The sequence below is a fragment of the Papaver somniferum genome, unplaced genomic scaffold, assembly GCF_003573695.1.
Source record: "Papaver somniferum cultivar HN1 unplaced genomic scaffold, ASM357369v1 unplaced-scaffold_115, whole genome shotgun sequence".
NCBI lineage: Eukaryota > Viridiplantae > Streptophyta > Magnoliopsida > Ranunculales > Papaveraceae > Papaver > Papaver somniferum.
Window position 1 is genome coordinate 442,432 of NW_020620492.1, and position 24,795 is coordinate 467,226.

Below are 24,795 nucleotides of genomic sequence, written 5' to 3' on the forward strand. Positions count from 1 at the left end.
CGACCCAAAGTCGAAGACTTTAATAAACAAATCTGTATCACATAGAAAAGTCTATAATGATAGATAAATTTGTCTCCCACAGATAAACCTATGAGTTTTGTTCCGTCTTTCGATAAAATCAAGGTGAACAGGAACCAATTGATAACCCGGACTTATATTGCCGAAGAACATCCTAGAATTATCAATCACCTCACAATGATCTAAATCGTATGGCAGCGAAACTAGATATTGCGGAATCACAAACGATGAGACGAAGATGTTTGTGATTTCTTTTTTTTTATCTTTCCCTATCGGAGATATAATCTCAAGTCAATTATTCAATTGAACTCGTACGATAGAAAATGGCAAGATCAGATCGCTCAACTACAAGAGAAGTAGTTTAGTCTGGCTTCACAATCCCAATGAAGTCTTTCAGTCGTTAACCTACAGGGTCTCGAGAAGAAACCTAAGGTTAAAGGAGAATTGACTCTAGCAAAACCAACTAGTATCACACAGGAGGTGTGGTGATTAGTTTTTCCAGTTGCTAGATGTCTCCTTTATATAGTTTTCAAATCAGGGTTTGCAATCCAAGTTACCTTACTAACAAAGCATTCAATATTCACCATTATATGAAAACCTGATTTAACTAAGCTAATATCTTTCAACCGTTAGATCGAAACTTAACTTCTCATATACAAATGAAATATATTTCATTTAGGTTTGAGTAACCATACCTAAACGTGTAGACTTAGTTGGTTCACAAATAGTTAACCAATTGTTAGCCATATGATTACTTCCATATTAATCGTATTCATCTTCTTCACATAACTAGTTCAAATGACTCATAAGAACTAGTTGAAGAGTTGTTCAATTGCTTGGGTCTTTATGAATAGACACAATTGGAACAAAATCGGTTTGATTCACTTGAATAAATTCATGAACAATATAGCCACGGTTTGCAAAGATTGCATTCCTTATTGATTTATTGTTTAAGTTCATGAACTTCCGATTTGAGAAATATAACCAGCTTGGGTACGCGTACAGGTACGTGTACCATAGCTACCGGATTTGAGTTTAGAAACTTAGCATAAATTTTCGGTTCGAAAACTTCCCTGGGTACGTGTACGGGTATGCGTACCTAAGGTGACTAGTTTAAGAGTTTTCAAACTTACAAGCTCAGCAGATATTTTCGGTTCGAAAACTTCCGTTGGTACGCGTACCCAACCTGACTCCTTCACCAATACCGTATGCACACATATGAACACACTTGGTTTCTGGCACATGGATTTATACACTAATGTGCGAACACACTATATATGCTTATATCCATAGTTGGTTACGTAATCTCAACTCTACATTTCAATCATTGAAACATTCTTCTATAATGTTATAACAATCGTTATTCACGACTATCGTCATCAAAGCTATTTTCAATATTGAAACGTCATCATGACTTTCGTCACGGGTAAAGATGAAAATTTTTTAAAGCAAAAGCTTACCAACACATATTTCGAGAAAAAGATAGGCAAGTAAACTCGGCTTGAAATAGCAAATCTGTATGTATGAAAACTATCATACTTATACGACTTTGTTTCAAGAGTAGATAGACTTTTGAGTGATAGATAAGTTCAAGTCTCCACATACCTTTTAGTCGGATGAAATTCCACTGGTTCCTTGAGTAGTTATTCGTCTTCGTAAAATGATCGCCATGGAGTCTACAGCTCAACTACACTAAACTGTCCTAAACCGAGACTTAGCTATAAGTAGTCTAGAAATCAAGACATATAGTTTTGACAAATAAATTTGACAAACATGCTTGAGATAGCAACGCATGCGAGTTCGACCGAGCAATGCTCTAACAATCTCCCCCTTTGTCAATTTTAGTGGCAAAACTATCAATACATATGGATTACAAAATAAATAAAACTTTGTAGCTTCTCGTTCACATGCTTGATCTCCTTGGTGCTTCAACAATACTCAAAAACTTCGTCTTTTCCAAGTACTCCCATGATTCCATAGACGTTCAATTCATCATCATAGTTGTTGAAGATTTGTAGCCATAACAATGAGAAAACAAAAGCTCTCGATCATTGTTATACAGTGTTATAGACTTATAGTATTAGTACACAGTATCAAAGTTCTTATATCACAACTTCGACAACAATACTATGGTGATATGTATCACTCCCTCTTAGTCAATACTTTCATCTCAACATGAAAACCACTCCCCCTTACATAATGATCCGTAAAACACGTAAACCATGTGTATTTGTAGTGTGAACTACATATTAATTCTCCCCCTTTTCGTCAATAAAATTGGCAAAGGTACGAAAATGAGATCCTAATGAAATTTCCACGGAGATGCTTCAAGACCAATGAAAAGTACATATCAACTTTTTTTAGATGAAATCATAAAGCCGAAGATAAATGCATTCATCAAGGAATTTATAAAGATACATGATAACTCCTCAAATATTCCACAGTAGCACTCCCCACAAAGATATGGAAATTAAGCGCAAGTTCAAAAGAACTCTCCCCCATTTGATGTCATTCCTGAAAGAACAACAAGAGCGACCTTACTTTTATAAGAAAAGAGGGATTTTAAGAAAAGACTAAGATACTTAGAAGATACATATACTAGAAACAAATGTGCAATATAGCCTTACACCTCAAGTCATTCCAAACTCAATTGCCCAAAAGCTCGAGATAAGAGCAGGGGCAAGAGTTATGGATGACTAATGAACCAGAACGACACCAATAAACTTCCGTAAGTGTTGAAACGTAGCAGTATCTAATGGTTTGGTGAGAATATCATCCAATTGTTGTTCCGAGGGCACAAACTCCATATTAATGATACCATTTTCGTAAAGATCTCGAATAAAATGATACCTTATGTCAACGTGCTTAGTCCTTGAGTGCTCAACTGGATTTTCTGTTATGCGAATTGCACTGGTGTTGTCGCATAAGATTCTCATTATTCCAATGTTGATTCCATAATCAGCAAGCATTTGTTTCATCCATAGAAGTTGAGTACAACATGAGCCTGCAACAATGTATTCTGCTTCACATGTTCAGAGGGATTGTGAATTTTTTTTCTTGCTATGCCAAGCTACAAGATTCAGTCATACATAGTAGAAACCCCCTGATGTACTTTTTCTATCTTCCACACATCCTTCCCAATCTGCATCTGAATAGGCAGTAAGATCAGTGTTAGTATCAAAACTGTAAGAGAGACCATACCCTCTAGTATGATTAATATAGCGTATGATCCTTTTTGCAGCTGCAAGATGAGACTCCTTTGTATTTTCCTGAAACCTAGCACAACAACCAACACCAAAAATAATATCAGGTCGAGTGGATGTGAGATATAAAAGGCTTCCAATGATAGATCGATAAAGTTTTTGATCAACAATTTACACCTTTATCATCTCGATGCAGTTTACCAGTGGTAGGCATATGAGTTAGTTTAGGGTTAGACTTATTAAGGCCAAATCTTGAGACAAGATCCTTAGCGTATTTCTCTTGAGATAAGTAAATTCCATCCCTGTTGTTGAATTTGTAAACCCAAAAAGAATTTTAATTCACCAACATTGCTCGTTTCAAACTCCTTTCCAAGAGACACTTGAAACTCTTGTGCAAGTTTCTCCGATGTTGATCCGTAGATGATATAATCTACATAAACTTGAGAAATCACAACATCTTTTCCGCTCCACTTGGTAAACAATGTTTTATCAGCTCCTCCTCTCGAAAAAACTTTCCCAAGAAGAGATGAGGTCAGTTTTTCGAACTAGGCACGAGGTGCTTGTTTCAACCCATATAGCGCCTTATTAAGTTTAAGGACGTGATCTAGGAAGTAAGGGTTTTCAAATCCCTTAGGTTGAGCTACATAGACTTCTTCCTTTAAGGTTCCATTTAGAAAAGCGAATTTGATGTCCATTTGAAATAGCTTTACCTTAAGAAAACAAGCATGAGCTAATAATAATCTGATGGACTCAAGGCGTGCCACATGGGCGAAGGTTTCGTCAAAGTCGATTCTTTGGATTTGTGAATATCCTTCAACCACAAGTCTTGCTTTGTTTCTGACAATAGTGCCAAACTCATCATACTTGTTCTTAAATATCTATTTGATGCCAACAATGTTGACATTTGGAGGACAAGGTACAAGCTTCCATCCATCTTGTCTTTCAAATTGATTTGACTCTTCATGCATTGCATTCACCCATATGGGATCGCTAAGATCTTCATCAATATTTCTTGAATCTACATGTGACAGATAATAACCAAAATTGCATAAATTTTGAAGTTTTCCTCTAGTCTTTGCAGTAGAATCTCTTCCTCCAATGATACTATTTGGATCATGATTTCTTTGAACCCAGAGGTGTCGTGGAGGGACACGTTCTTGTTCAACATGCACAGTCTGATCATTATTTTTCTCCTCGTTACTAGAGAGATCAGGATCAGTAACAGTAGGTATAACTTCAACTGAATCCGGAATTTCTTTGACTTTCTCAGTTGTCTCGGTTGGAGGAAGCTCAGCAGGAGAAAATTCATGGTGAAAGTCACTAATATCATCAATGATAACGTTAGCGGATTCCATCATCACTTGGGTTCTGAGATTAAATACTCGAAAACCACGACTATCAGACGCATAACCAAGAAAGATACCTTCATCACTTTTAGTATCCAATTTCCCTCCTTTTTCTCGATCTTTTAGGATGTAGTACTTACTTTCGAACACTCTAAGACAGTGTAAGTTGGGTTTTCTACCATACCACAACTCATATGGAGTGTTTAGAGTTTTAGACCGTAGGTAGACACGGTTGATCAAGTAACATGTTGTAAAGACAGCTTCTCCCCAAAACCTTAGAGGTAAGTTTTTGTTATGGAGCATTACCCTGGCCATTTCTTGAATATTCTTATTCTTTCTTTCAGCAACTCCATTAGCTTGAGGAGTAATGAGTGGTGAGTATTGTTGAGTAATCCCCAGTTTATCACAGAATTCAAATACTTTGGTGTCTTTGAATTCAGTGCCACAGTCGCTTCTATTTTTCTTTAGTTTACGACCTTGTTCATTCTGGATCCTATTAATTCACCAAGATTTTCATTCTTGTGAGCTAGAAATGCTACCCAAGTGAATATGGTGTAGTCATCTACCATAAATAAGGCGTACTTTTTTCCTCCAACAGTGGGTTGTTGAATTGGTCCGAAGATATCCATGTGAATTAAATCAAGTGGATCCTTAGGTGAACTTTCGTTTGCTTACCCTGTTGACATGCACCACATACACCGCCAATCTTTGCATTAATTTTGGGAACGCCTCTAACAAGTTCCTTGTTAATGATCTTAGTTAAGAGACGATAATTGATGTGACCAAAACGCTCATGCCAAAGATGTGTAGATTCCACCTTAGTCAAATTGCAACAGTTACTAAACTGAGTATCAAGAAGATAACATTTATTTTTACCACGAGTTCCCTGAAAAATCACTTTTCCAGTTTTGTCTACAATGTCACATCCATTTGCATTGAAAACAACTCTATGGACTTTGTTACAAATTTAACTAATATAAAGAAGATTTGCAGTCATACCTTTGACGTATACTACATCATGGATTTCTGGAACACCGGGAAGCTTGATCGCGCCCTTCTTTCTAATGTAGAAAAAACTCCCATCTCCGAAAGTAACTGGTCCTTCTTCAAAGTCTCTTGTAGAAACGAACCACGAAAGATCTCCAGTCATATGTCGGCTACAACCACTGTCACAAAACCATTGAAAGGGTGATGTTGAATTTAAGGCAAAAGCTCCCATACTAACACTACTTTCCTGTTGAGGATTTCTTGTTAGTACTGTACACCCTTTTAGATAAGTAGACAGTTGTTCAATTTTCTTGTGGAGATTACTCGCAACTTTTATACTTTTGCGAAAACGTGTACACGTATGTTGAGCGTAATTGTGAGACTCACGGAACATATAGGGGCCAACATCAGTAATCTTATTTGAGAAGTTCTTCCTTCTATAAAGTTTCTCAAATCATGTACTTTGTTTAATACTTGAATTACTATGATTCACTAGAGAGGAATCAAGAGAAGTAGTTTCGTCTGGCTTCACAATCCCAATTAAGTCTTTCAATCGTTAACCTACATGGTCTCGAGAAGAAACCTAAGGTTAAAGGAGAATCGACTCTAGCAAAACCAACTAGTATCACATAGGAGGTGTAGGGATTAGTTTTTCCAGTTGCTAGATGTCTCCTTTATATAGTTTTCAAATCAGGGTTTGCAATCCAAGTTACCTTGGTAACAAAGCATTCAATATTCACCGTTAGATGAAAAACCTGATTTAACCAAGCTAATATCTTTCAACCGTTATATCGAAATTTAGCTTGTCATACACAAATGAAATGTATTTCATTTGAGTTTGAGTAACCGTACCTAAACGTGTACACTTAGTGGGTTCTTAAATAGTTAACCAATGGTTAGCCATATGAGTACTTTCATCTTCTTCACATAAATAGTTCAAATGACTCATAAGAATTAGTTGAAGAGTTGTTCAATTGCTTAGGTCTTTATGAATAGACACAATTGAAACAAAATCAGTTTGATTCACTTGAATCAATTCATGAACAATATAGCCACGGTTTGCAAATATTGCATTCCTTATTGATTTATTGTTTAAGTTCGTGAACTTCTGATTTGAGAAATATAACCATCTTGGGTACGCGTACGTGTACCATAGCTACCGGATTTGAGTTTAGAAACTCAACATAAATTTTCGGTTCGAAAACTTCTGTGGGTACGCGTACGGGTATGCGTACCTAAGATGAATGGTTTAACAGTTGGCAAACTTACAAACTCAGCAGAAATTTTCGGTTCGAAAACTTCCGCTGGTACGTGTACCCAACTTGTCCCCTTCACCAATACCGTATGCACACATATGCACACACTTGGTCTATGACACATGGATTTATACACTAATGTGCGAACACACTATATATGCTTATATCCATAGTTAGTTACATAATCTCAACTCTAAATTTCAATCATTGAAACATTCTTCTATAATGTTATAACAATCGTTATTCACGACTATCGTCATCAAAGCTATTTTCAAGATTGAAACGTCATCATGAATTTCGTCACGCGTAAAGATGAAAAGTGCTTAAAGCGAAAGCTTACCAACACATATTTCGAGAAAAAAATAGTCGAATAAACTCGGTTCGAAATAACAAATGTGTATGTATGAAAACTATCATACTTATACGACTTTGTCTCAAGAGTAGGAGATAGAGTAAATAGACTTTTGAGTGATAGATAAGTTCAAGTCTCCACATACCTTTTAGTCGGATGAATTTCTACTGGTTCCTTGCGTAGTTCTTCGTCTTCGTAAGATGATCGCCACGGAGTCTGGAGCTCAACTACACTAAACTGTCCTAAACCGAGACTTAGCTATAAGTAGTCTAGAAATCAAGACATATAGTTTTGACAACTAAACTTGACAAACATGCTTGAGATAGAAACGCATGCGAGTTCGACCAAGCAATGCTTTAACAAATACAGTTCAGTTGATTGCCGTATAAGGATGATCATCTAAGTCACCGAAATGTATGATCAAAAGATTCGTCCTCTTTTCCAATGCTATCTGAGATACGTCGTTTTCCATAATTGAGAATTGTGGTATGGCAGTGAAATACTACTCGATTGTGAAGCCTTAATTATGTTTTTCAAAATGGTTGAATGCATTGATAATTTTCTCTGACGAATTACACGTTCCATCCCGTGTCTTTTTTTTTGTTTTTTGTGTTCGATGAGGATGGAAGTTGCGGGACCAACTATCTTAACAAGGTTCAAAACATAGATACATACAAAGCTATCTTTTGTTACTGGATTAGTGGCTTCAAAGAAATTAAGGAATCTGGGAACTTTTTCTGGATTGTAAACACAAGCTAGTATGCGCAACTCACTGTTGACAGCAAAATTTAAGATGGTTTGTATTTTGTATCCTGCGTATTTCCCTGAAGGATTATATAAATATTTCACTGTCGGTGTGATTACCATGGTTATCAAAAGATTTGTGAAGAATATTATGTTGTATGTCTATTGACCCATCAACTGCATATCAATCAACAGTCTAGTATTAGTGTGCACTAATCGAATATATCCATATATAGCGATGAGATATAATTGTGCTTAAAGTTATAATATATATATATTATAATATATTGGTTTTGCAAAGTTCACACAAATTTGTAAGTTTAATAAAGTTATAAAATTAAAAATCGTGTTGTTTTTAGTGTTACTTCGTTATCCTTAAAGTTTTCACGATTACATTCGAACCATGTGTATATTTCGAAAGAAAAAGAAGAACATGTGTTATTTATTTATTATTTTGCATTTTTATCCCTTGTAGCAGCGTTTTTCCTGGCATTTCCTTTATATTTCTCGATACATGAAATAACCAATGTTTTCTTTTTTCTTTTTTCTGTATTTGATATTCGCTATGAAAGCTTTTGTTTGTCTTCGACGTATCTAGTGGAAGTTTAATGTTTCTTTACCAACGAATAGCTTTAGTTGAAAGGTTTTTTGTTGTAGTTGTTTCCCATTAGTGTTAAATTTATTGAGGTAAATTAGTATTAATGATGTCTGACCGTTACTATTTATAATGATGAAAGATGCTAGATTGCTTAAAGTTCGAGCAATTTGTTTTGTGTTTTAGGAATTACTTTGATCCCAAGCAAACAGAATTTCTCAATATATATTAATTTCAAAGGATGAAAACCATGTAAGCATGTGAGAAGTTTTCCTTGAATTACAAAGAAGAATGTGCACCACGTATTTATCGATTAAAGAATCGTGCAAAAAAGTTAACTCAAGAATAACCAATTATGGTGTATGAAACACGAAACAATTTGGAGTTCAGTAACATCCAAAAAATAACTAGTTCTCCAACTTGAAAACTTGGTTAGCAAACTTAGTATGTTTTTGGAGTTCATGAACATGTCAAAAGTGCACAGTTCGTGAATTGAAAATTCAGTTCATAAACACACGAGTAAATTTACAAAGTGCCCAATAACACTTTGAGATTGCATAATTTGCGAACAAAAAAACCATTTCGTGAACACTTGTGCACCTTAGAGTTCAATAACATCAATAATTGCGTAGTTCACAAACAAAAAATTCAGTTTGTGAAGTAAAGTATAATTTGATGTTTTTAGGCTTATATTTCCTAGACATAGTTTTTTAAACAAAAGTAGTAAGACCTATGAACATCCAATGCTTGAGTTCATGTTTTGAAATTTGTCAGGTACAGACTTTAACTAGATACTTCTTCTTTGTAATCAGATAGGTTTTTGGCATGTGGTTCCAAGATTTGTTGACTGATATAACGGATATGAGTAATCACTCCTGGCTTGAGTTTATGGTAGTAATTTGCTATGGGGTATTTGGAAAATACGAAATGATCATGTGTTTAAAAATTTAAAAACTAATACTCATAGAATTGTAAATGTATTAAAAATTATCATCAATAGTGGCATAAGATATATAGATTCTAATAATGAGGGAACATTAATGGTAATGTAATATCAGTGTCACCTGATCAACTAATACCTTACATAGACAATGTTAAGATCAACATGGCTTTAGCTTTTGACGAAAATAAGAATCAGGATAATGTGTCACTATTCACTAATTACATCTAATAATGTAGGTACTTTTACAGGAGCAAGATGCAAATGTATTGCAGGGTCAAAAACAAAAGAAATAGAGGAAAAAACGGCTTCATTAATCAAGTGGATACAACAACTGAACATTCACAAAGTGCTGTTTGTGAGTAACAACTTAAAAGTTCTTGAAGCTACTAAAAATGGAATCAAATTTTCCTCTCTCATAATAACCCTTAGGCATTCTCCTGATCATATTAGAGCTCAACATGAAGTACTTGGTAGTAGAATCATTGGAGGAACAATATGCCTAAATATGAGGATGCTCCAGAATCCTTTCGACTGCTCGTTCGAGATTTAAGATCCTTGGCTCAGGAATTGATTCATTTCCTTATATCTGAGAAGAGTTTCCAGATTCAAAAGAAATGAAGCTTGATTAAAATGAATCAGATTTTTTATGACCGATCGAGCTGACATGAATTTGACTTAGCCTACAATAAAATATAAGACGTAAGCCGTAATCTTAAAATTATAGATAAAGATATGGTAATTAGAAGCCAACATTATTTTTTCTTCCATAGGATTAAAGAAGGACACAAGTATAACAAGACCAACTTTTTTTCTTCTTCTTCCATAGGATTAAAATTTAAAAGAAGGACACAAGGCCCATAAATCACTTATTTTGGCTGTAATCACATTATCTAACTCATGTGATCTGATCCATCTGCATTGGACTCAATTTTTTTGGATTTAACTTATTGCATCTGACTCAAATTATTTAAAGGCAAGAAATATCAAAGAGGAAGGATCCATTCACACTCCTATTATCACATTATCTCACACTTTGCATGTTCTTTTTAAGAATAAAAACCAAACGATAACGTATTCGAAGCTAAGATTTCAAAGATATGTTTCTCTTATAAAGCTTTACATACCCACTAAAAATGAGCACACTCCGAAACGTATAACTCCACCATCTACTACTTTGAAACCCAGCCGTGGAAAGTCAACAAAGTCTCAACCGCTTAAATTAAGATTGATAGATGATGAGGTTTGGTATTTCAGAATGTGCTCATTTTTAGTGGGTATGTAGAGGAAACATATCTTCAAAACCTTAGCTCCGAATAGAGATAATGTGATAACATGAGTGTGGGGATCCTCCCTCGCTATCAAAATAACAACTCATATATCTCCTAGTCTGACCTCGAATTAGATCCCAATACCAAACGAGGTGACTGTCTCCACAGATGGCAAATAAAATAAAAATCAAAAACAAGAATGGTCAATTAAAGTCAATAAAGTCAAATACTCTAGAATACTAAAAACACCTTTATAAATTCTTCGAAACTCAGAAAGTAGAAAACCCTAATAACTATTTGTCTCTCTTCCTTCAAACTCTCTCCGCTCTCTTTTCTCCTCCTCGTTGCGGCCGCGGTGGTGTTTTTGCCAGTGACTGTGAAGATGATGGCGGCGAACCGGCGGCGGTGGTGGAAGATCCATATCCTAGTTTGAACCTAAGACAAACCGAAGAGATTGGATTTTCACTTCATATCAAACTAGGATCTGGATCTGTACCTCAAGAGAATAATCATATCTTACATTTTCACTGAGCTATTTCCTGAGGCTTAACTAACAGGTATAATTCTTTCTCGATTTACTATTTCCTGGTCGACAGGATTTTTTTCATTACCTGATTGACTCGTTCCCTTGAAGCAATATTAATTTGTTGCTATTGATAATTTGTTTATAATCTCGTTTGCTCAATTGTTGCAACTGAGAATACATTTATAGCATAAAACACTGGAGATCTGGATCTTATGATTATTGAAATTGCTTGATTGAAATGCCGATGATGATTAAACATAGACCTGTAATGATAGCGGAGATGACCGCAAAATTATAACATCTAAGGGGCTGAGGCATATGGATTTTATGATTGTTTTGTTGTATGTTATTGGCTTCATTTTGTTCTGTGAACATTGTTGTTGTAGCTAGGTTAATTCAATTCTAGTGGCATTTTTATTATGGTGATGCAGTACAAATTGTTGCCCTCGCTATCTGGTGCTTCTTGCTATGTTGCATTTGGATGTTGTGTAACTACAATTTTGTATGTTTTTTCTTTTTAAATATTAGCCTTGCAAGGATGATTTATGAACATTTCACATGTCAGACTTCAGAGATCTTGGAAACAAGATCTATGAGAAGGCATTTCATTATTCTGAGCAGAAATTTGATTGCTGATGTAGTGTGATTCTGGTAATTTCCTTTTAAAATTAAATGTTTATATATTTGATTATTGGAAATATTTGTTGTGTTAATTTAGTAGAAGTCTAAATGCTGAAGATGATTATACATATACCTGTACTGATTGCTGAGATGACAGCACAATTATAACATCTAAGGGGCTGACTATTTAGTTGTCTCTAATGTATTTAAAACTCGTTATTTGTCTCGTGCTTCTTGTTTTTGAGGAGTCTGATAAGATGGACGTGATGATCCTTTCCCCAGCTGATCGACTAAGATTATAATATGCGTTTTGTTTAAATCTCGTTCTCAACAGAAGAGGTTTTCCAAGCCAGTACTCTGATCCATCTTTCCTTTCAAAAACATTTTTATCTTTCAGAAGATTTTGTTCTTGGCCTTCGTGTTTGCACATATGGCATATGCGACCGTTGCAGTTTTCATCTTCTTAGTTTGATTGTTTGTGATGATAAATTTAAGGCTTGTTTCTCAAGAACATTCGCAGTTCCCGACTAAGAGCTTTCGCCAGGCTTGAGAGCTAATGCTGCTTTATTGCTTTCTTGAATGTCTGAAACATTTTGATAGACTTTCTTTGTGATCTTTTTGTTGTATATGCTTGAATCTTAGAGTTTCGACGATGATAAGTTCTTACTTATATCGAGTGCACAAGTGTCAGTAGATTGATTTGATAGAGCTAATGATGATAAATGTTATATATTTTACCGATTTTAGCGAGGTTTTATCAATGATCCAAATGTTACTCACACTTGAGCCTAAATCTGGTCTTATGGATCTATTTTCAAAACTTATTTTTGTTGTTGCCTAAATTATTGGTGCTCTCCTTTTGTTTAAGATTTTTTCTTTTGATTATGTAGCTTTTAGAAATTCTGAACAGAACGCCAACTCGAACACCCTCAAAACATCCCCCTCCCTTCAAATACTTTTTCTGGTGGGTCTCATGGCTTTCGTGTGAGACCTACCATTCTATAAAATGGGTATAAATTGCCTTATTTTGAGAATGATGGGTCTCTCATGAAAGTCATGGGACCCACCAGAAAAGCATCTTATCTCAGGGGGTGTTTGGAGTACTGTATTTTAAATTGGCGCTTTCAAAGAATTTTCCACAAGTTAATGGTTTTTCACAGATTATGAATATTTCACATGTCAGACTTGAGAGATTTTGGAGACAAGATGAGAAGACATGTCATTATTCTGAGCAGACACATATTTTTGGTTGTCTCCAATTTGCCTGTAAGTTTGTTATTAGTTTTAGAAGATTATCTTTTTAAAATTTGCTTATTTCTAATGTCATTGCCTTGTGCCCCTTGTTTTTTGAGGAGAATGATAAGGTGGAGGTGGTGATGCTTTCCCCAGCTGATCGACTAACATTATTATGTGCGTTTTGTTTTTCTTAACGGAAGAGGTTTTCCTTTATTCTACGTGATGATTGCCATTTCTCGCAGTCTGGTAGCAAGTATTTAAGTATTTCTTACATTAAAACCACTTGATTTGTTTTACTGAAGGAATGAGCACCTAAAGGAAAGATAGGATATGCATGTGGGTGGCTTACACAGATAACTGAATCCTACTACCGTTTTGAGTTTTGACCTTTGCACATTTTCACTCAAAGGTGGAGTGATGCTAAACTATTTTGTGACAGTTGTTTTATGTATAGTAGATCTATTGAGTTTTTAGTCTTTGTATCTTTTGTCAAGAGTTGATTCAATTGGCTCTATACTGGATACATCTCCTAACCTAACCTAACTTATCTTTCATTTATTTGACTTAAAGTAATTTTCTTTAGCTGTTTGAGTGGCCCTACATCTATCTAAAATCTGCGTTTTCATTTCTTGGATGTCTGAAACATGTTACAAACTTTTCTTTGTAATTCTCTTCCTTGAATTTTCTTGACTCTCTATTGCCTTCTTTTTATAATAATCAATCTATGAATCCAGCTTTATCAGTCTGATATACTGCTATTCAGAGTGTAGATGATGATACGCCCTAACTTAATTTTGCTGTTTGATTTCATTTTTATATCCTATGCACATGTATTAAAGATCTTAAAAGGGGAATGTTGCACACACTGATGCCTAAATCTTGACTTATGGATCTACTTTCAGAACTTATTTGTTGTTCCTTCCTAAATCATTGTTGTTCTCTTTTATTTTAAGATGTTTCCTCAAATTTGTGGATTCGTTTATGTTTCTTTTGATCAGGGAGTTCTCGTAAACTCTTAACAGGTCTCTAATTTATACTCTTCCAAAACCTGCCTCTCACATGAAACTTTTTTGGTTGGTCCCTTGGCATTCGGGTGGGACCCACCATTCCCCAAAATGGTTAATTATTGGGTGTTTGAGCTGGCAGTCTTTTAGAGTGGCTGACCCGGTGTAAAATGAATAACCTTTTTGGGAATGGTGGGTCCCACACGAAAGCTATGGAACCCACCAAAATAGCATTAAATGTGATTGTGCGGTTTTGGATGAGTGTGAATGTGAATTTGATTGTGGCGTGCATTAGTTCTTAGCTCTGGACTTTCTGTTTCCTTCCTAGTTTAAACAATTGATGTTTTCAAAATCAAAATTGAGTCTTGACCCTGGATGTGTAAATTGGTTGCTTGCCGTAGTGCAAGTTGTGCGAGGCTCGGACAGGCCGGCGTAAAACCTATGTTCTACTCTTAGGAGATATTCTCTAGTCGACCCGGTACTTGCTACTGGAAAAGACTTTGGATTTGGATTTGGTATTGTCGCGCATGCCTTTTTGACACTGGATGTGTAAATTGGTTTATGAATTGGATATGATGTCGCGCGAGCAGTTCGGTTTCTTGCATTCTTAATCCTCATAGTTGATGGAAAACTTGTATAGCTAGTCTTTAATGTTTTCCAATAGAATATAAAACCCGCCATGTGAAATGTCTTTGTACGTGTTTCGTGGCTTTGTTTATGATGATAAATCTAAGGCTTGTTTCTCAGAAACATTCTCAGTTGCCTTTCACAGGGCTTGAGAGCTGATGCTGCTTTATTCTTTCTCTGGATGTCTGTAACATTTTGGTAACTTTTGTTGTGGTGATTCTTTTCCTTGTATATTCTTGAATGATGTGCTGTTGTATTCCTGAATGAACAAAGGGGATTACTATTGTTCAGAATCTAGCTGCAAAGGAGACATAAAAACTTGCGAACAGGTGAAAAAAGATATTGCTAGATTCCCACATTTCTCCTATTCTTTTACCATTTTTGCTAGAATCTGATATTTCCTTTAGTGCTGCTTTTGTCATTTGTGGTTGTAATTGTTGTTTATGATTAGTGTTAAATTAGTATGAATGACTATGGGTGACTACCATGGATCTCTAGTGATTGTTTAGATGATTGCACAATCTGATTATACAAGGGATGAAGCATGGATAACTATCTGAAGTCAAACCTTTTTTGTAAAGTCAGCTTCATTAGTTGTTATTGTCCTTGTGGTATATGTTTTCATGTGAAGCTAATATAAAATAAAATAGTTTCCCTTGTGGTCTTGGTCTTCTTGTTTCTTGAGGAGTGTTGGAACTCAAACGAGATATAATATATGAACTTATTAAGTTATTTGTCAGTTGAGTTAGTAGTCACGATATTTGTAGCTTATATCATATTCTCTGGAGCTGTGATGCTGTAATTTTAGTCAAGAGATTTATAGATGGTTGTGCGATGTTTTTTCAGTAGAGTATGCCTGGAAATTTTAATGATATTATAAGCTTTGCCAAGCATAGAAGTCCAGTATTCAACGAGGTTTGGTGAACTGCTGCTCTTTGTGCTATGAAAGAGCTTTGCTTCTTAAGAAGGTTGCTTTTCACAAAAAATTCAGCCTAGTAGCAGAGCAGTGAAGATGAAAATTTGCTCATTTACTAAGATTGTGATAGCTGAATAAAAGGCAATATGTGGAATGGTGCTTATGACCTCCAAATCCTCAAGTTCTTTGGTTTGCGATGTAGACAGGTAAAAGCTATTGAAGCTAGGCAGATTTTTTGGGCTTTGCCTCCCTATTCGATTCATAATCTGTTGTGGTAGAGCAACTAGAGGTAATCTAGGACCAGGCTATGGTTTCATCATCAGGTGTTCTGTGGGAGTTGTTCTGGAAACGGTAGCTGAAGGCGTCGGAATTGCTTTTAACTTGCTATCTTCAATTCTTGCCGTTATCTTTGATTTGGAATTGATTTGTCAGAGAGGTTTGCACAAAGTTCTGGTAAGCTTCCTTGGACAGTGATCTCAAGGTGGAAAACCATCAGAAAGGCCTATAGTTGAGTGGCAGTCACTTTCTCTGATCTCCACACTGAAGCTGGTCTAAAAATCTATATCTCTGGAGATCAGATCATTAGAGACGTAAAGATTTTTGCTGCAGTTTCAGAGGAGAGGGAAACAGTGAGACGGAGACTGACATGAAGAAGCAATGCTGATTGCTGTTGGTTGAGATATCAAGAAACTGACAATCATGATTACCTTGTCTCAGTGGACACTGTCATCGATCACATTGGAGCCTGCCGGCTATTACATCCAGAGCTGTTGGGATATTGATGCCTTCAACAAAATCTAAGACCACTGATGTTGCATTTAACAAAAAAAAAAAAACGTAATTACCAACCTATTTCTTGACATTTTTGCTTCTAGAATTTTTTGAGAGTTCATCCAAACATTCTTATAATAATGAAGCAGCTTGCAGGTTGTTTATCTTTTTCTAACTCAACTGATTCGTCTGGGCATACATCTGAGTCATTACATCAGAATCAGACTCATACATTTGACTCAAAAACTATTAATTAGTAGAGTTAGTAAATTCTTTTTGGTTCCAGTCAGATATATGCCTAACGAGTCAGGTACAAAAAGATACTTGACTCAAATAGCCTCTAATCAGGTGTATGAGCTGAGTTAAATCTTGAGTAAGACATCAAAAATACTAGTATAAAAAGACCGACATCTGATTCCCTCCGAGTTACATGACGAGTCAGATTCAGATTTCGAGTCAGACTCAAACACATCTGATTCACTCCGAGCTACATGACGAGTCAGATTCAGATCTCAAGTCAGACTCAAACAAATACGGACAAGCTCGATTATGAGTGGAACCATTTTTAGCACCCATTATTATTAACCAAGTAAGCTTTTGAAGATACAACCAAGTAAGCTCATAAAATGTAGCTAGGATGCTTCCTCGAAATTCCCTGTATTCATTTTTGACCCTTTCCGGACGCAAAATGAAATTCCAAACTACAATATAAAAACAACCTTGGCATCCGATTTTTTCCCGCTTAAGGAAATTTGTGCTCTTTCTTGGTATCTCAGCCCCATCCCAAATATAGTACTACTCCACTATATCTGTTCTCTGTTGCTACACCGCATTTCTGTCTATAAATCATTCACTTCACCGTCTCTCTCAGATCTCACTCTCTAGATCGATCCAGAAATTAGCAAGGGCATACAAATTTAATTAAGATTTAAATTAGAGATCCACACTGATCACTTCTCTAGTTTCTGTTTTTCAATGGGTGGAGGAGGAAAAACAGTAGGGATTGATTTAGGAACAACATATTCATGTGTAGCAGTATGGCAAAATGGCCGAGTTGAAATCATTGCTAATGATCAAGGAAATCGAACTACTCCATCTTATGTTGCGTTTACTGATACTCAACGTTTCATCGGTGATGCTGCTCTTAATCAAGTTGCTATGAATCCTATCAACACTGTTTTTTGGTAAGAATTTACATTTAATTATCTAATATATTTCATCATCATGTTTGCTATTTTACATTTTACATTTGTATTTCTGTTTGTTATTTGTATGATAAAATACAAAGATTTGGTTAGTTGGTTATGTAAAAGTTAACCACTCGACTTGATTCTTGTGAAAGACATGATAAGGTATAGATCAGTGTCTTGCTGGTATTAGAGAATGTTAGCTTTGATCTCCAGAATAATCTGCTCAGTATCGTTTTCTTTCGCATCCATATTAAGCATTCAGTTATTTCTTTCTTTCCATAATTGTCCAACAAATGACATACCGAAGGAGGTTCCATATGAAATTACCCCTATGAGATTAGGGATGGTCATGGGGCGGGTATGGGGCGGGATCTTGTATCCCAATCACGGCCCCTTTCAAAAAAAAACCCACACCCTCCCCATTACCCGCTTGATCTGGGACGGGCCGGGTATAGGAAATACTCGTACGGGGCGGATTTTTTACTGGTTACCCATAACATTAAGCTCAAATATGATGAGTTAATTTAATAATCAATACCTAAGTTCAACCAATAATAATAATGATAATTTAAAATTTCAAACTCATAAATTCATCGTAAAACAAGCAAAGAAAAACAAATTGGTCTATAAACGAGCATCACTCATTTTTAGTTCTTAATTATTTCTTATCAAGTATCTTTCTCCATGTTGATCACCTCATCGTCTGCTTCAGTTTCTTCCCAAAATGTTTCACCATCGAATTTTGATCCACCTAGCCAAAATAAGAAAGTGTATCATATAACCATAATGATGTATTAAATGTAGGGCTGTCAATGGGTACCCATTACCCGGACCCGGTATATTTGGGTCCGGTTCCGGGTCCTAAAGTTGGACCCATTAGCTACTTAGGACCCGACGGGTAATTACCCGATTGGACCCGAATTTAAACGGGTCCAAACGGGTAATACCCGTTGGGTACCCGCGGGTATCGGGTACCCGTTTATTCATTCTTTTATTCATGTTTTTAGCAAAATTACAAGTATTTTTGCTAGTTTTAGCTTTGATATTTTACTCATTTAAATTTTTTCTCTTACATTTAACCTTTATTTAGTACATTAATAAGAAATAATAATAAATTTTTATAAAAATTACTTAAATCCAAGCCAAAAAGAGAAATATATTAAGTTTTTGAGGTTTTTTAAATAGTTTTACTAAGACCCAATGGGTACCCGGAACCGATGGGTACCCGGGTATTTAAACGGGTCCGGTTCTGGGTCCACAAGTTTAGGAACCGGACCCGGAACCGTTAGGAACCGGACCCGACCATTATAAGTAGGGTCCGGGTCCGGGTCTAGTGATACCCGGGAGGACCCGGACCCGTTGACACCCCTAATTAAATGTAAAAAAAAACATTTCAATAAAAAGAGAATTTCATTACCATTCAACATATCCCATAGCTAGGGGTGAGAAAAAAATCCGTAACCGCGGATTTTATCCGTATCCGTCCGTAAAATTGCGGGTGAAAACCAATCCGCAAGAGTTATGGACCGGACATGGATGCATTTTCAAATCCGCATGAGGTGCGGTTACGGTTACGGGTGGGCTTTAAAAACCGCGGATTATCCGCACCGCAGGGCAACCTACTTATCTATCTATTTGAATGCTTGCAATGAAACGTCAAGTTCAAATTCATGCTAGTAGCATTGTTTTCAGTGCTTACAAGCGCAGCATATTGCAACCAAGAACCTTTGAGGCTTATAATATTCTCGGACTTTCTTAATGGGCCTCGTCTGTTTTGGAATATCTGTAAGTGCTACACTTATAAAGCACATAGTTCAGGAATTACTTCACCAGATCCTTGGATGAGAACAATATATCCCTTGGGCCTTCGCAGCATTTACAGCACTAGTATCAGGCCGCCTTACAGAATCAACACACGGAAGACATAATTGCTGGGAAATTTATATACTTCAAGACAACAATTACGGCTGTGAATTCGGCTCTAGCAGTCTAGCTAATCTTTTTCTTTTTCTTTTTGTTTTACCAAATCCGCGGTTAATCCGCAACCAGTCCGTACAATCCGCGGATATGAAATCCGCGGATGATTGGGCCGGTCACGGTTTGATTTTCCAAATCCGCAACTTTGACGGTTTGGTTGCGGGTGACCCCTAATCCGCAACCGTCCGTCCGTTGCACATCCCTACCCATAGCCAGTCTTGAGCGCACATCAAAGCTTCCAACGTTTTTGGATGAAGTCTATTACGTTGGACACTCACAAATCTACCTCCGGTACTAAAAGCTGATTCGGAAGCTACCGTTGAAACTGGAATCGCTAAAATATCTCTAGCCATACACTGCAAGACTGGATATTTAATCCCATTTGTCTTCCACCATGCTAGTATGTCAAAATTACCAATCCTAGGTAAAAGATCTTCTTCTAAATAATTGGTTAATCCTAGTTTAAATATAATATAAATAATTAATGATATCTTATACTTTTACCTTTTCTTTTATAATATAATATAATATAATATCTTAGTTTAAATATAATATAAATAATTAATAAAAATGTAAAACTTTAAAATGGGAACGTACGGGGCGGGTATGGGGCGGGGACCTAGAATCCCATCCCCGCTTCACTAATTTCGGGTATTATACATATTCAACCCCGTTTGTACGGGTAAAACTCTACCCAATAGGGACGGGTACCCACGAGAATGGGTTTGGGTGGGGCAAATGGCCATCCCTGAGATAAGCTCTTTTTGTTGAAACCTAGCATATTGAACCCAATAAATCCCAAAACTAGAGAGAAAAACATCCAAGACCTTTGCCGCTTCTATTAATTAATTAATTGCTAGACAATATTACGAGATGAGCTCGTTGCTTTTTAGAGTTAGCATCTTGATTCCGTTTTCTGAGTTTGTTTTGTTTTTGTATGTAGATGCGAAACGTTTAATTGGTAGGAAAATGAACGATACCACGGTTCAGAGTGATATCAAGCTATGGCCTTTCAAAGTCACCGCTGGTGTTGACATGAAGCCCAAGATTCAAGTCAAATACATGGGCAAGGTTAAAACGTTGTCACCCGAGGAAATCTCATCCATGGTTCTCATTAAGATGAGGGAAACAGCCGAAGCTTACCTTGGTTCAACTGGATGCTGTTGTCACAGTCCCTGCTTACTTCAATGACTCTCAGCGTCAAGCTACTAAAGATGCCGCAAAAATTGCTGGAATAAATGTACTGTGTATCATGAATGAGCCAACGGCAGCAGGAATTACTTACGGCCTTGATAGGAAGGCGACTAATCCAAACACTATAAAGGCGACCAATGTTGTTTCACAGAATGTTGTTATCTTTGATCTTGGTGGTGGTACTTTTGATGTTTCAATACTCAACATTAAAGAGGGTATCTTTGAAGTCAAGGCTACAGCTGGAGATACCCATCTTGGAGGAGAGGATTTCAATAACAGAATGGTTAATCACTTTGTCCATGAGTTCAAAAAGAAGCACAACAAGGACATTAGTGGAAATCCCAAGGCTCTTAGGAGGCTGAGAACATCTTGTGAGAGGGCAAAGAGATCTTTATCATCTACTACTCAGACAACGATTGAGATTGATGCTTTGTATGCAGGTGTTGATTTTCATGCATCCATAACTCGTGCTAAATTCGAAGAGTTGAACATGGATTTGTTCAAGAAATGTATAGAGACTGTTGAGAAGTGTTTGACAGATGCACAGATGGAAAAGAACAACATTCACGAAATCGTGCTAGTAGGTGGGTCCACTAATATTCCTAAGAGCAACCACAGTCATGACCAAATTTGGGGACTATACCCAAATTTGGTCCCAAATTCAGCCGCAGTGGTACTGACTAAAACCATATTTAGTCCAGTTAATTAGGGTTTGCGACCAAATGTGGTCGCCAACCCAGACTAAAATGATTAATAGTGGGACGGAAGTATAGTGGGCGTATGATTTCAGACGGAAGTATAGTGGACGCTCCACATCGGGCGTACGTATAAATAACGTATGATAATGGGGCGGATGTATATAGAGCGTTTGAGTTAGGCGTCATTATAAACACCGCCGGGCCATACGTAGATAAAACCTACGCCCCATAGCAGACGCAGTTATTAAAAACGCCTGGTTTGGACGCAGTTACTAAAAGCGCCTGGTCCGGGCGCATGTATTATGACCGTATGCGGGAGACGGACGTATTATTAACGTCTGTTGGTATTGCTGGTCCGTTGTTACTTGATGGGAGAGAATATTCAGTACCAATGGCTACTATTGAAGGTTGTTTGATTGCTAGTACAAACCGTGGGTGTAAAGCGATTTACGTTTCTGGGGGTGCTACTAGTGTTCTGTTACAAACTTGACTGGTTCTGCCATTGCATCTACGCCTGAACTAGAACAACCACAGTCATGAGACGGACCAAAAGAATCCAGTACGCCTGTGTGAGACGTAATTTTAATGTACGTCTGTTTTGAGCGCACGTAATATGAGCGTTTGTTACTCAACAGTTACTATCAGAAGAATCCAGTACCTACTAGCTGTGATTTTGGAGGTGCTGCGATGCTTGTTAATGCCAACCCATGTAAGATATTTAAAAGCTTATACAGATTAATTCATCCTGTTTTTAGCTTCTTAATTAAACAAATTTCTTTGCTGACAACTTGTCAGCTGTGAATCTTTATTTTCTAATTGGCTCCATGATAGCTAATGGAAATTACATATTCTCTTGAATTTCTTCTTAGGTACCGGATCTTGTGTATTTCAATCATCCACATCCTCATTATGAGCGCACGTAATATGAGCGTCAGTTTTGTGCCCACTCAGACGGACTTTCCATAAACGCCCCACTCAGACGGACTTCACGTATACGCCCGACCCAGACGCACCTTTCATCTCCGCCCTACCCAGACGCACCTTTTATGTCCGCCCGACGGAGACGCACTTTCTATCTCCGTATGTATCAGACGCACATAACATCTCCGTCCCAGTAGACGCACTTTCCATCGCCGTCCCATGTTCGGCGTGAATTATACCTGCGCCTCAATCAGGCGCACGTAATAACTCCGTTTCACTCAGACGCATATTATAAAGACGCTCGGTCAAGAAACGTGAGTATAAGTTCCGTCTCGCATCAAGCGTTCGTATAAGTTACGCTTCACCAAATTCTGGTCGTCCCCATTGCGCTTGAACACCCAGAATACCAAATTTTTTTGGCTTTTAGTCTGGCTTTTGGTGTTTGGTCCGTCTCATGACTGTGGTTGCTCTAAGGTTCAGTGTCTATTGCAAGATTTCTTTGATGGAAAGGAGCTCTGCAAGAACATCAACCCTGATGAGTCCGTGGCTTATGGTGCTGCAGTGCAAGCTGCTATTTTGAGCGGTGAGGGTAATGAGAAGGTGCAGGACTTAGTATTGTTGGATGTCACCCCTCTTTCTCTTGGTATCGAGGTAATAGGAGATCTTATGAATGTTATTATCCCAAGGAATACAACCATCCCAATCAAAAAGGAAAGGGAGTATCATACAAGTGAGGACAATCAACATGATGTAAGAATTTCCGTGTATGAGGGTGAGAGAACCAGAGCCACTGACAATAACTTGTTGGGTGAGTTTGTGTCATGGTATTCCGCCAGCACCTCGTGGGGTTGCTAAATATACAGTGTGCTTTGATTTGGATGCAAACGGCATATTGAATGTGTCTGCCCTGGACAAGACAACTGGGAATAAAAATCAAATGACTATTATCAATGGCAAAGGAAGATTGTCTAAGGCTGAGATTGATAGATTGGTTCGGGAGGCTTTAAAGTATAAGTCAGAAGATGCGGAACACAGGAATATGGTGGAATCAAGGAACTCCTTTGAGAATTACGCATACGAGATGAGGACCACGATCAATGATATCAAAGGAAAGCTAGCATCAGATGATAAGAAGAAAATTGTGGATGCAGTCAATAATGCCATTCAATGGTTGCATAATGAACTAGTTCACTCAAAAGTTACAGATGGCAAGATGAAGGAGTTACAGAATGTATGCAACCCTATCATAGCTAAGTTGTACCAGCAGGGTTGTACTGATAATGGTCCTTTAAAAAGAGCAGCTACCAGTACTGTACCAAAAATCGGGATAATCCAGAAAATCTTGAGATCGTTTGGTTTCTTCTGATCGCGCTTTATGGCTCGACTCGGCATAGTTGGTTCAAGGTTGTATTTGTCAGTGATTTGTTGGCAGATAGATATAGCTTGTTTGCTCTGAACCTTTGATGTTTTGTTACGTACGTAGATGCTGTTTTGGTGACTGGTAGCTGCCAAATATCCTAGAGAGCATCATTTCACTTTCACAAAGCGCGCCTCGGGGCCAACCAAAGTCGAGGTCTAAATAGTGATTTGCCAATGTCGTGAACCCTTCAAAACAACAGTAAGACATTTCAATGGCATTAGTTTTTGAAGTACTTCCAATTAATATAGGCCTGTCGGATAAACTGCAGATGTGTTTCAATGATAATTTGAGTTTCTAAATTAACCTAGCTATCACTAAGGCTACTTGATTTCTTCTCCTGAGGGAATAAACACCTCAGGAAAGAGAGGATATGCATTGGGCTTATAAAGGTAATTGAATTTCTAATACATATTTATATATAGTTTAGCTGTAAGACTATAAACTCTACAACTTAACACTCTCCGATAGTGTTAGTGTTGCTGGTTCGCTTAGTTTTGTCAACAGCTCGTGTCAAAATATATAAATGCCACATTTCTCCGGTCATTTTACTATTATGTCAACTTTCAGACATTTTCTTTAGTGCTTCTATGGTTGTAGTTGTTTTTGATTAGTTTTAAAATTTGTCAGAGTTCAATTACGACGACGGGTGACTGCCATTGTAACTGCAGTAAATCCTACGGTGCACTCAAATGATCAACTCAACTAGTTATTCAAGTCATACTAAACATAAACTCACAACTTCACTATGAAGATGATGATATTTGGATTAAACTTTACACAAACCCTAACTCTCAAATTATATGCTCTCTCTGTATAACTCTCAGACTACAAAATAATTCAACCCTCTTTACATTGTTCCGTTGCCCCTTATATAGGCATTTACATAATGGATGACAGCTAATTTACATAATGGTTTACAAGTAATAAAGCTTTCAACTTCGCTTATATAGGCACGAAGAAGTGAAGTTTCCTGATAATTCAT

At 36.9% G+C, this 24,795-nt stretch overlaps 1 protein-coding gene, 1 long non-coding RNA gene, 5 other non-coding genes and 1 pseudogene across 8 annotated transcripts; all 8 read left to right on the forward strand.

Annotated features, from left to right (window-relative positions):
• The first annotated feature begins 11,009 nt into the window (after positions 1–11,009).
• Positions 11,010–16,586, forward strand: LOC113329010. 2 transcript variants are annotated; one of them, XR_003349695.1, is made up of 3 exons: positions 11,010–11,269; positions 13,043–13,269; positions 13,398–16,586. It is a non-coding gene; the product is annotated as an uncharacterized LOC113329010 (long non-coding RNA). The 2 variants fall into 2 exon arrangements; XR_003349694.1 differs by having other exon boundaries at positions 13,043–16,586.
• Positions 11,476–11,557, forward strand: LOC113329301. The gene has a single exon (XR_003349814.1). It is a non-coding gene; the product is annotated as a small nucleolar RNA SNORD25 (small nucleolar RNA).
• Positions 11,766–11,862, forward strand: LOC113329317. Its single transcript, XR_003349825.1, has one exon. It is a non-coding gene; the product is annotated as a small nucleolar RNA R64/Z200 family (small nucleolar RNA).
• Positions 12,117–12,225, forward strand: LOC113329311. Its single transcript, XR_003349822.1, has one exon. It is a non-coding gene; the product is annotated as a small nucleolar RNA Z103 (small nucleolar RNA).
• Positions 12,333–12,450, forward strand: LOC113329343. The gene has a single exon (XR_003349845.1). It is a non-coding gene; the product is annotated as a small nucleolar RNA SNORD14 (small nucleolar RNA).
• LOC113329328 lies at positions 12,566–12,649 on the forward strand. The gene has a single exon (XR_003349835.1). It is a non-coding gene; the product is annotated as a small nucleolar RNA R11/Z151 (small nucleolar RNA).
• Positions 13,224–13,314, forward strand: LOC113329316 (annotated as a pseudogene).
• Positions 16,587–17,388: 802 nt separating the features above from the next.
• Positions 17,389–23,759, forward strand: LOC113329064 (heat shock 70 kDa protein 18-like). Its single transcript, XM_026576034.1, has 7 exons — positions 17,389–17,597; positions 20,546–20,687; positions 20,779–21,358; positions 21,742–21,949; positions 22,108–22,181; positions 22,887–23,123; positions 23,230–23,759. The coding sequence occupies exons 1-7, from the start codon at positions 17,389–17,391 to the stop codon at positions 23,757–23,759; spliced, it is 1,980 nt and encodes a 659-aa protein (XP_026431819.1).
• The last annotated feature ends 1,036 nt before the right edge of the window (positions 23,760–24,795 follow it).

What these genes read in the sequence shown, in the direction of transcription:
- LOC113329064 (XM_026576034.1), top strand. Translation starts at nt 17,389, where the DNA reads ATGGGTGGAGGAGGAAAAACAGTAGGGATTGATTTAGGAACAACATAT. An exon ending in TCACGAAATCGTGCTAGTAG is followed by an intron (nt 21,359 to 21,741) that starts GTGGGTCCACTA and finishes GTTTGGACGCAG; the next exon opens with TTACTAAAAGCGCCTGGTCC. An exon ending in GGGGGTGCTACTAGTGTTCT is followed by an intron (nt 21,950 to 22,107) that starts GTTACAAACTTG and finishes GTTACTCAACAG; the next exon opens with TTACTATCAGAAGAATCCAG.